Below are 12,565 nucleotides of genomic sequence, written 5' to 3'. Positions count from 1 at the left end.
TTGTTTTTGTTGTTACATCAAAAAGAGAATGCAAAGCAAAATGGAAATACAATTATCTGTATTTTTCTGTTTTACTTCAGTGCCTATCATGCGACAGCCAACACTGTTGCCAATTAAATCAAGTTCTCTTGTGCTAGGCATGGCTTACTCAATGTACTTGGGGGTAGCTGGTGTCACATCATTATAAGGGTGACTGCCAATGTTAACTACACACTAAAAAATAGAAGCAACAGCCACCTGAGCCCTCAATCCAAAATGGTGTGCTTAAATCATGGTAGCTTATATCAGATGAAGATTATTGATTTTAGGGCGAGTAGATATGACCCTCGTGTGTGTATGTGTGTATGTGTGTGTGTACATGTGTGCTGATGGTACATTCAGAAAACAATACAAAATGTAATTTGTGTATTTCCTACTTTAGGCTGAAATTTAAAAGCCTATTGTTTAAGAAAATCTCTAGCTACCTATTCCCTAGCAACCTATTTTTTGTGGAGGAGGGGAGAAGAAATATGGAGAATTTACTTTCACATTTGTTCACAAAAGAAAGAACCAGCAAGATCTAGTTCACTCATACAATAGGTAAGCACCAACAGGAGGAATAGAAAATAATATTCAGAAAAGTGAAATTGTTTTTTCTATAATTGAAATTTAAGGCACAAACCTACGCTATGCACCAGCAATTCCACCCGTAGGAACTTCCTCAACATAACACATGTCCACAAAAAATGTGTACAATAACGTTCAGAGAGGCTTTATTTATAATAGCCAAAAACTGGAAATAGCCCAGAATCCTTTAAGCAGAAAATCGAATAAAAATATGGAAGTACACTTATACAAAGGAATAATATTTAGCAATAAAAAGAAACACACTACTGATAAAACTAACATGGATGAATCTCAAAAGCAATATGTTGAGTGAAGGAAGCTTTACAGAAGAACACAAACTTTGTATTTCCTTTTACATGAAGTTCTAGAAAAGATAAAACTAATCTATGGTAGAAAAAAATGAGAACAAGCATTGCCTCCGCGGGATGATGACAGGCATTGGCTGGGAAGGCACATGAGGAAACTTTCAATACTGATGATATCGTGATTGGGGATTTGGGTTACACAGGTATATAAATTTGTCAAAACTCATCAAACGGTACGTTTAAGATTTGTGCCTTTCATTGTATGTATATTTTACCTTAAAAAACTATTGATCTGTAGTTAGAGATCTGCATGCTGAAATATTTAAGAGTAAAGTGAACTGACATCTGCACCTTACTTTGAAATGCATCAAAAAAATAAGATTAACAGATAGGAGGATGGATATATGGAGAATTACATGATGAAGCAAATAGAGTTAAAGGCTAATTGCAGAATCTCAGTGATGGGTCTATGGGTGTTCATTGTACAATTCTTTCAACTTCTCTATATGTTTGAACATTTTCATAATAAAATGTTGGAAAACTGATAACAGAAAAAATGTATTACAGTACAGATGTTCCATAATACACACAATCTCTATTTGTCCAATATGGCATGGTTAATTAAAGACAACAAATGAACTTGACCTTTTTTTTTTTTTGCCAGGAAAATCGGCCCTGAGCTAACATCTGCTAAGCCTCCTCTTTTTGCTGAGGAAGACTGGCCCTGGGCTAACATCCATGCCCATCCTCCTCCACTTTATATGGGACGCCGCCACAGCATGGCCTGACAAGCAGTGTTCCGGTGCACACCCAGGATCTGAACCGGCGAACCCTGGGCCACCGCAGCGGAGCATGCCCACTTAACCGCTTGCGCCACCAGGCCAGCCCCTTGACCTCCTTCTTAATCCTTTAAACTACTGCCATTAATGCTTTCAATCATGAATACCAATTCTTTATTTCAGTTCAGTAAATATTGTCCAAGATCTTTCACATATTCTCATTCCCGATACATCTGAAATGTAGCCTGCTACATGAATTTACATTTAACCCAGCATTCCTCAGGCACTTCTGCAATATGCTCTTATGGGTCCTGAGCATGTATATTATTTCACAACTCCAACCCTTTATACATGCTATTCCTCTGCCAAGATCCCTTCCTCTTAGTCCTGCTTGCCAGCAAACTTCCTTCTCATCTTTCAAAATCTTGCTCAAAGGCCTCCCCAGACTCCCCAAGTCAAAGTTCGCAAGCACTACTCTTTGTGCTCCCACATGATCCTATTATATAAACTTATAAATTATTAATAGTTGCTATGATTAAGCACTGACAATGCCAAGAATTATTACTCAATTCTCAAAACAATCCTAACATATATATTACTTTCATTTTAAAAATTAAAAAAGCAAAGCTCAGAAAGGTAAACTCACTTGCCAAAGTAAACAGCAGAACTGCCCTACAATTCCAGGTTTGTCTAAACAAAAGCCTCTAATTTGAACTGTTTCCTCCTACTGACTTTTTAAGTTTTATTGAGATATAATTCACATACCACACAATTCACTCATTTAAAGTGTACAACAGTATGTTCACAGAGTTGTGCACCCATCACCACAATCATATTAACATTTAAACATAATTCTATATTACAATCATCTACAAGCAATGGTAATACAGATTTCCAAGATATAAAATTATGTATGTACTATTACTAAAATACAAAAATATACCTGCTCACAAATGGAAAAAGTTACATTCTTTAGCCCAGCTATGTGCTTAGTACATAAAAGAGAAATAAAGTTAATCAAGTTCCAAATTCATTGAGTGATTCAATCATTTCTGAGGAAGTAACATAATAATGCTTCAGCTTTGGGTCACAGAAAAACAGAAAATTCAAAGTCATAATGATCCAATTAAAAGCATATTAAGCAGTAGGCAGATTTCAGGGTAATTTCATTCCCTTTACCAATTGTTTAATAAAAGTTTTCATGTAAAAGACTAAAATCTTCAACAGAAGGGATCTTTAAGATATATTTATCACGTATGCATGTAACTGTAAATCTAAACTAGTAAAGCATGTTCTACAATTTAGAAAATAATCTAGAAATTTAAATTTACCACTACTCAAAATTGATCATGCAAGAACTAAGCATTTCACATTTTTTTAAAATGCTTTGGAAAACACAAAGAAAATGCAACATGCATTTGCCACAACTTTGAGAGCCCATATGCCAGGCAATGTGCTAGGGAAATTTCTGGCATGGTTCTCAGGCTACAGCCTAAGTTTCTATTTAAGAGACAAACTGAAATCCTTGTTAATATTTAAGAAACAAATAACTCCGAATTTTTAATATCTGCCATCAATTTTAACAAAAAGCACTTCAAATTTTTTGTCATGAAGAATTACGAAGACAGGTATGTCTTTTAGTTATGCAAGCTATTTTTCCAAACTGTCAATTAAAACCCAAATATTAAAGTATAAAATTTTACATATTATAGTTTTTTTTCAGTATAAACTTTAATGAAAAATTACTGTTTGTGAAGCACTATGTTAAGGACATATGTGAATTATCTTATTTATATTTACAACAACCCATGAGGTAAGTACTACATATTATTATCCCCATTTTACAGATGAGAAAGAAGTAATGTTCTCGAGGTTCCGCATACAGAAAGTGTTGACTTTTTTGTTTTTACATGAACTACGGAGGCATTTTTCAAAGTTTCTTTTTATTTATTAACGACAGACAAAGAGCAACAATGTCTTCCAGATCACTAAGTTTTAGAAATTCCATTTAGAATCATATAAGTTTCAAAGATCACAAACTTTCATATAAATGCTATTTTATTTAACATACAAATAGTTCGCTAAAGGAGAAAAGAGCATTTTAAGCCCAGCACTTTAGCCCCCAAGGATCTAGTTGAAAAGCCAGACAAGCCCTTGAACTTTATCAAGATAAATCCCTGGCATCCACTAATCACCAGAGAGGATCTTCAAATTAGATAAGAGCAAGAATTTTGGCATGGGAATGAACACAAACACCTTGCCATCCACAAAGGCCCACAACCTGGCAGCCTTTCAGCAAGGTTCCATTCATGTAGCTGTTACTCTAAACTTTCCAGCTATTGCTTGGGAGCTGATAATTCTTAAGATATGAGGAGAGCTGTGATTTCTGACAAAGCATTCCAGAGATAAACACATGATCAGAGGGATGCTTTGAAACTCCCAAAGATATGCCACTGGTCTAGGCTGCATGAAAACAGTTTTTCAAAAGGTGTCTCTTGCTAAGAAAAAGAGGGGGGAAAAAAACAGAGTTTGCTCACCACAGACAATATGTTAAATGCATACCAGACACCTAAGTTCCAAATAACAACCTAAAAAATGCTATCACCAAAACTGCTCTTTATTTTCTATTTTAATAAACCTCTGAAAATGTATTATCTACATATGGTTTCCTAAGTTCATAACCTATTCACTGAAGGCATCACTGAGGCATAGATTTAATTTCTACACTATTTAAAAAGAAATAAAAGCCAAAATTTAATTTGGGGCATTTATAAGAAAACAACTTTCTTTGAGCATATTAGTAAGATATATTAAATTTAAAAATCTACTCTCACTTAAATATTTCTGACTACTCAATCTAAGATTAATACAAATTTAAACAAATTATAAAAATTTAGAGTAAAAAAACCTAATCACTTACACATCTTCCCACCCTAAAAATATAGCCATTGTTATTAACAGTTTGATATATACTTTTTGAGGTATATGTGAACATATATATTTTTTTTAAATATCATAAATTCTAAACAATTTTGTACACTACTCTTTCATTTAATAATATATCTTCAATATCATTTTACATCGATACATAGTGTTCTGTTTTCTCTGTTTAATGGCTGCATAGTATCTACTATATGTATAAAAAATAACACGTAACCAATCCTTCATAGATTGGCATCTATGTTTGCATAGCACAGCCAAATTACAAGGTCTACAGTCAGTCAGCCATAGTTCAAATCTTAGCTCCATTTATTAGCATAAGAGCTTAAGCTACTTACTTAATTGCCCTATGCCTTAGCGTCTTCATCTGTAAAGTAAGGGTAAAAATAATATCTATCTACCTATCTATCTATCAAAAAAATGCATTTACAATAGACATTTAGGGTCGGCCCAGTGGCACACTGGTTAAGCTTGCATGCTCCACTTTGGCAGCCCAGCGTTTGCAGGTTTGAATCCTAGGTGCAGACCAACACACCACTCATCAAGCCATGCTGTGGTGGCATCCCACATATAAAATACAGGAAGATTGGCGCAGATGTTAGCTCAGAGCCAATCTTCCTCAGCAAAAAGAGGAATATTGGCAACAGATGTTAGCTCAGGGCCAATCTTCCTCACCAAAAAAATAAAAATTAACTAATTAATTAAATAAAATAGACAGTTACAGAGTAAAAGCTCAATAGATATTAGCTTAATTATGAAATTCCTCTGGCAGAAAACATCTTATTCTTCCGAGTATCTTCTGTATAAACTTCTAGAGATGTAATTAAGTTTACATATTTTAAATTTTAATTAATATTGCCAATTTTCTCTCAAATACATTGTACCAATATGTCCTCTCAACAACAATATAAAAATGTTTCTTCATACCTTCATTAACACTAGGCATCAACTTTTAAATCTCTGCCAATGTAATCAGAGGAAATTATCTCATGGTTATTTTAATGTTTATTTCCTTCATTATTAGTGATGTAAACCATCTTTACATATTTGCATATTAACAGTATTTCTCTTCTTATATGAACTAACCATTCCTGTCATTTGTCAATTTTTCTAGCAGGTTAGTAATTTTATTGATTTGTTAGCATCATATGTATATACTGGGAATATAATCCTTTTATCTATAATATGTATTCCAAGTACTTAGTATTTATATATACACACGTACACACAACAGAAAGTAGCAGTGACTGAATGTCTCACCAGATATGATAGCTAAGTTGACATTTATTGAGTGATTTCTCTATGCTAAGTGCTATATATTAATATATCTTCAGTACCATTTCACATCAATACCATACTGTTCTGCTTTTTTTCTTATTAATGGCTGTACAGTGTTACACAATTTGAGGATAAGAAAATTGAGGTTCAGGGGGATGAGGTAACTTCTCCAAATTCACTAATAACTGAGAGAGCCAGAACTCAAACTCAATTTTGTCTGATCTCTAGAGTAAATATTTTAATTCCTATATTATAAAGCTTGTTAAAAAAAAGAAAACGACATTTGAATCTAGCAGCCACTATACTATAAGGTCACATTATAGATATACCAATATGCTATTTACCTGGAATTTAAACTCTGCCAATCTCATCACTCCAGGACAGAGGTAGAGGGGACAGGATGACAGAGGATGATGACAAAAAAGATTCTTCATTAAAATTATATATTCCCTGTATTCTTTCAGAGCACCCTAATTACCATAAACAATTTTAACCTGCTTGAATATCTAATGTGCCAACCCACAGCAAGTCTAAAGTAGAGAAGTAGAAGATGAGAGGAAATAAAGAAAACAGGAGACACAAAGCAATAAACAACCACCAGAGAGAAATTATGATGAGGACATGTTAAAAGAAAACACAAACCAACTGGAAGGGAATCCCACTGGCCAAATCAGAGACAATTTGAGCATCAGCATAAATAATAACAACAACAACAGATTATAACCCATTGAGTAAACTAAGAAACCATAAGGCCATATAATGAATGAAGTGAATTCATTTGATGAGGATGATAAGAGTTTCATATAGTACCTCTTTACAGCAGTACCTTAACAGTGGAGAAATCTAAAAAATACCATTTTAATAAATGATCAGAATGAACAACAGTAATGAGATAAAACCATGTATCACTTGTTAGAGTGCAACAAGAAGAAATAGTGCCACTTCAGTGATGTTCCTGCCAAAGATGCATTTACTTGAATCTAATCCTGAGATAACATAGACAAATCTAAACTGAGGGACACTCTACAAAACAATAGGGCTATCATCTTCTAAAGTGTCAAGATCATTAAATTCAAGGAGAGACTAAGGAACTGTTCTTCCAGATTGAAGGAAAATAAAGAGACACAAAAAAATACAACACATAACTCCGAACTGGATCTTTCTACTATAAAGAGTATTAAGACAATCAGTGAAACTTGAAAGGTGTTTGAAGATTAGAAGGTAGTATTATATCAATGTTAATTACCTTATTTTGATGAATGTATGTGGTTATATAGAAAACATACAATAAAATATGCACTGTGGATAGAGTATTGTGTCAACTCCCTTTCAAAGGACTCAGGAAAAATAAAAGTTCTTTTTTCGTGTGTGTGAGGAAGATCAGCCCTGAGCTAACATCTGTCGCCAATCCTCTTCTTTTTGCTGAGGAAGACTGGCCCTGGGCTAACATCCATGCCCATCTTCCTCCACTTTATATGGGACGCCGCCACAGCACGGCTTGACAAGCGGTGCATCACTGCGCACACAGGATCCAAACCCCAAGCCTCCACAGCGGAGCATGCGCACTTAACCACTACGCCACCGGGCCGGCCTCAAAATAAAAGTTCTTTTAACTGGCAGCTTCTCTAAGTTAGAGCTTATTTCCAGATAAAAATATTGATTTTTAGAAAAGAATATGTTTAGTAACTCTAATACATACATGTCTCATAGGTAGAATTTCAGAAAATTTAATAATATATAAAGAAAATCTTCAGGGAAATTAGCAAAAGGTTTCTTAGGGCAGCAGAGCCAACAGAGTAAGGAAATCTGTAGTCAGCATTCACAAACTGTCAAGGTTCTGGACACCCTGTTGAATTCCCAAGTCTGCTGGAATCCACAGTCCCACTTTTTTTTTTTAAAAGGCTGGCATACTACTGACAGCAAGGGAGTGAAAGGTATCCATTTGTAAGTATAGGTGATTTCTAAGTTGTAACAAATAAAAAAATTTATTTAACATACAAGTTGCCGATGTAATATTAAAATTATTTTTAAATCATCTTATTGGTATGTTGATAAATAAAAATTTGAAATGGTTTACAAACCATACAACAAAAATATACCTTGTAATTTTTATAAACCAAATCAAAACATCCCTTTTTAATGTTAAAACTATAAAATTTAGCAGAGTTAAATTAAATTCCTATTTACCCTTTAAATCTTCATAATTTATAAATATAAGCATACCTAAACAAAAGACTATATACAGTACCTGTCAAAAGATCTGAACTGCACAGGTTGCTCAACAGATAGATCACCAAGAGCTCCAAGGCAGGCTGGTGGCAGAAGGGTAGGATCCACTGTGACTCCATCTGCTGGTATGTTAACCAAGCTTCGGAGAATGTCCTTCACGTTGACATTTTTTGAAACTGGAACTGATGGTGCAGCCTTGTTATCCAACTCATTTCCTCCATCATTCTTTGTTTCCTGAGATTTATTGACTTCTAAAGAAAGAGTACATAGCACCTCACTGATGGCATCTGGGCCAGCACTGACACTTGGAAGTGCTACAGGAGGAGCTACATCTACATTGCTTCCTAAACCAGTAGCTGTTTCTTCCCCAATGCCTGAGTCCCTCCTTCGAGCAGATGATGTGCTTTCAGATTCTTCCACCGATGCTGGAGTTAACGGGCTGAATGCTGCTGGTGTGTTTTCTACATCTTACCCAGAAACAGAAATACAAATTAAAAAATTTAGAACCAATTTTAAAAGGGTACATTCAGTCCTAATAGCCATCTACTATTTTAAATTATGAAATATATGGCATGTCCTAAAAGGCAAAAATAAATTACATATCTATAAAATGTACTGAGTAAACGCCACCTATAATCAAAATGATGGTATAATAAAATAATAATAAAAATATTAAATGATAGCAAAATACCTGAGAAAACCCTCCAAACTGAACATGACATACCAATGGGTAGCAACAAAAGGTTGAAAGCCATTGGACTACAAAAAAAGTCCAAAATCCTTAGGATAAACAAGGCTCTTCAATAATATGAATCTACTAGAACGTCAACTTGATCAGGGCAGGGAATTTGTCTCCTTTAACACGTCATCGCCAGCACCTATAAGAATGCCTGGGCAGCAGCAGGTGGTCAATAAATACATATCAGATGACTATTCATTTCCAACTTTATCTCCTGCTACTCAAGCTCTCGCACACTATACTTTACAACTTCAAATTACTTGCAATCTGCTGAACACGGGACAATGCTCTGGGCTTCTGTGTCTTTACACATGTCCTTTTCTTTGGACAATAATCCCGAGACCTCTACCTCAAACATGGTTTTTACTGCCAGAAAACTTGTTACCCCTCCTATACACATGAATAATTCAATAATCCTTAAAATCTAGTTCAACAAGGAGCATCACCTTTTCTCTCTGTTTGACTTTCATTCCCTCCAATCAGGCATTCACTCCATTCCAACAAAAATATTCTATCTTGCTAAATCCACTGGTCACCAAAATCTCCATCTTGCTAAGTCCAATGGTCAGTTCCCAGTCATAACAGCACTTGACATAGCAGCAACAACCAATTATCCCCTCCAACTTGATAAGAGTGTTTTCATTTGGCTTACAGGACACCACGCTCTTCTCGTTTTTCAACTACTACCTCACTGGTTTTTCTTTCTTAATTTCCTTCGATATTTTTTCTCCCTTATTTCTTAAGTTGGAGGTACTTAAAACTCAATCCTTAGTCCTTTTATCGTCTCTGTAAACATTTATTCCCTTAGGGGTCTCATTCACTCTCAAAGTTTTAAATACTACTATACCAAAAAAAAATTTCAGATTATTATATATAACTGCCTATTCTACATCTTCTTTTATATGTCTAAAAGCCATCTCAAACTCAACATGTTGAATACTGAGTTTCTTATCTTTTCCTGAAAATGTTGCACCTTCAGCCTATCCTACTGCATCTTATAATCATTCTTGACTACCTTTCATCTTTCACATGTTCACACCTAATATTTTAAAATTCTCTTTTCTCTACCATCAAAATATATCCAGAATCTGACTACTGCTCACTAGCTCTACAGCTACCACTCTAGTCCATCTCATAATCACCTCTTGCCTAGATTATTGCAATATCCTCCTAACTGGTTGTGTTAGACTGTTACATTAATGATCCAACTGAGCCATGCCTCCTGGTACTCGCCCCTTCGAGAAGTCCTTGAATCTGGACTGGGCCTGACTTACTCTAATGAATAGAATGAGGCAAAAGTAGCACTGGGCCAGCTCTGTGCCCAAGCTGTAAGATAGTCTGGCAGCTTGTGCATTCTCAGAATCCCTGAACATCTCTGTAAGCATTCGGGCTACCTTGCCGGAGAGAACATGCAGAGACCATATGACGAGACAGAAGCTCTCCAAAGTAATAGAGAAAACCATGGAATTCAGCCGAAAACAAGTATCAAGGCCCTAGACACATAACCCCAGCTGAGCCATTTCAGTCAGTCAGCCCCAGCTCTTGGAGCCATCCTAGCTAGCTGAGGCACCAGATACATAACTAGAAAAGCCATCTCAGACTTTCCAGCCCCAGTAAACATCATCTGGAGCAGCAATGAATCATTCCCATTATGCCCTGTCCAAATCGAATTCACAGAATCATGATAAGACTAAAATAGTTGTGGTTTTAGCCACCAAGTTTCAAGGTAATGTGTTACACAGCAGTACATAACTAAAATATTGGTTTTCCTTGTCCTCTAGGGTGTTCTCAACACAGAATCCTGAATGTTACTTTCAAAAACATAAGTCAATTGTAACTCCTATACTCAAAACCCTCCAATAATTCCCCATTTTGAGTAAAAGTCCACATCCTATTTCTCCTGGTCATTCCTGATATTTCTCCCTGTTCAATTTTTTTCTTTTCCTGGTACTTACCACCTTCTAAAATACAATAGTTTATTTATTACATGTACTTATTTTCTATATTCTCTCACTAGAATACAAGCTCCATGAGGACAGACTTTTTTTTCTCTTTTGTTCATGAATATACCTAAGCACCTACTAGGTACTGAATGAATATTTATTGAATAAATAAATCGCCTCTGCTGGGTGGCAGCTACTTCTATAACTGCAATAGCTGCTTCTCTAACTACAAATCTATAACTGGCAGCTACTTCTAAAGCACTAATTATTACAGCTATTTGTTAACAAATCTGTCTCTTATAAGAGAATATGAGTTACTTATTCTTCACAACAAATGCTGAGGTAAACAAAAATGTTTTAACATTTTATTTGTAAAACATAACATTTTCTCGCTTACCTTTTAATTAGACGGCTCATTTAAAAAACAGAAATCATTTCCCAATTACAATTAACTAAATGTTACTTAAAATAAATTAAAATATTTAGTTATTAATGAAAATAAATGTATGCTCTTACTTTATACATAAATGGATTTAAATTCCAGAATTAATATTTTAACTATTATAAGTAGGTAACTCTTTACTTGAACTTTGGATGCCAGGGAATAAAATATGGAAACTTACCAGAGAGTGATAAATTCCCACTTTCACTACCAGTTTCCTTAAATGACTGGCTGCATCTTTCATTTTGGGGTTCCAAAATGTCTCTGTACTTCGAGACCATAAGAACAGAGATAAAGTATACAACTGCCAAGGCTAAAAATTGAGCTTGTTTGCTATCCTCCTGGGGAAAAATAAAAGTAGTTGATCATGCCACTATTAAAAAACATGCTTTCATCTTATTTCACATGACAATATTTAAATATAAAACATGTTCACAAATCTTTCAATATGTGCAGAAAATAATAATAAATTCACTTGAGCAAAGATTAGGCAAAGACTCTCAGAAAAATGCCTGTACATGACAAGTTTTATGCTTATGAAATATGGAAAGAGACAAGTTGGCTCATTTTTTAAAATTAAATAACTCAATCTGAAGAGATATGTCCTAATATACTTTATAAGATTAATCAAATAGCAACTATCATTAATATGAATAGCTATTTTTGCTTGTAATCATAAGAAAGAAAATATGTAAAAAAAATCACAATAATAGTTTTCCTAAAAGACAAACACTCAAGAGAAGAAACGTAAGGTTATCAGATACAGAAGAGGATGCCAAAGAAATTCTCAAGAGTATTTTAAATAGTACAGACAACCAAGTGTCCAGGATTGAAAATACAGTGTCTGCCAAAATGAAAAGAACAAACTAGACTGAACTCTAGCAGAGGTCCAGGCTTCATCCTAGCTCTGCAGATCACCTACGTATCTGTATATCAATGACCTCTTCATCTAGTCAAATTCTTCATCTTCAAAGGGACCCTGCACACATCACTATTCTGGTAACATTTCAAAATAGGTTTGAGTTTAATCAATTTAAAGAAAAAACTCAAACTTGTCCACCAAATCCTGAAAACTAAAGGTACCTCAAGGAACAGATAAATTTAGGATAAAGAAAACGAAGAACATTGTTGCCTATCAGATAAATAAATGGAAACTAATGGTACGAATGAAACTAAAAGTTAATAATTCACTAGTATCAAAAGTTTTGGACACAATCAATTTCAGGGAAAAAATGAGATATCGGGCTCTACTCGAAAATACCCACTTGATACAATTATTAGACGCATTTGTAATCTGACAAAGA

At 34.7% G+C, this 12,565-nt stretch overlaps 1 protein-coding gene across 6 annotated transcripts in view; it reads right to left on the bottom strand.

The window, feature by feature from the left end:
- LRBA (LPS responsive beige-like anchor protein) overlaps window positions 1-12,565 on the bottom strand; it is a 718,950-nt gene that overhangs the window by 531,688 nt on the left and 174,697 nt on the right. For all 6 annotated transcript variants that reach the window (XM_087437546.1, XM_087437548.1, XM_087437549.1 and 3 more), the window contains exons 29-30: window positions 11,443-11,602; window positions 8,157-8,604 (exon numbers count right to left, since the gene is read on the bottom strand). In XM_087437546.1, the coding sequence (XP_087293672.1) occupies window positions 8,157-8,604; window positions 11,443-11,602 (608 nt within the window). The remainder of the gene's footprint in view (window positions 1-8,156; window positions 8,605-11,442; window positions 11,603-12,565) is intronic.

Source organism: Ceratotherium simum, chromosome 12 (assembly GCF_057802395.1).
Source record: "Ceratotherium simum simum isolate JZ-2026a chromosome 12, ASM5780239v1, whole genome shotgun sequence".
In the NCBI taxonomy this organism is placed as follows: Eukaryota; Metazoa; Chordata; class Mammalia; order Perissodactyla; family Rhinocerotidae; genus Ceratotherium; species Ceratotherium simum.
The sequence above is the reverse complement of the archived record's forward strand: the minus strand, read 5'-3'. Positions and strand labels throughout refer to the sequence as shown.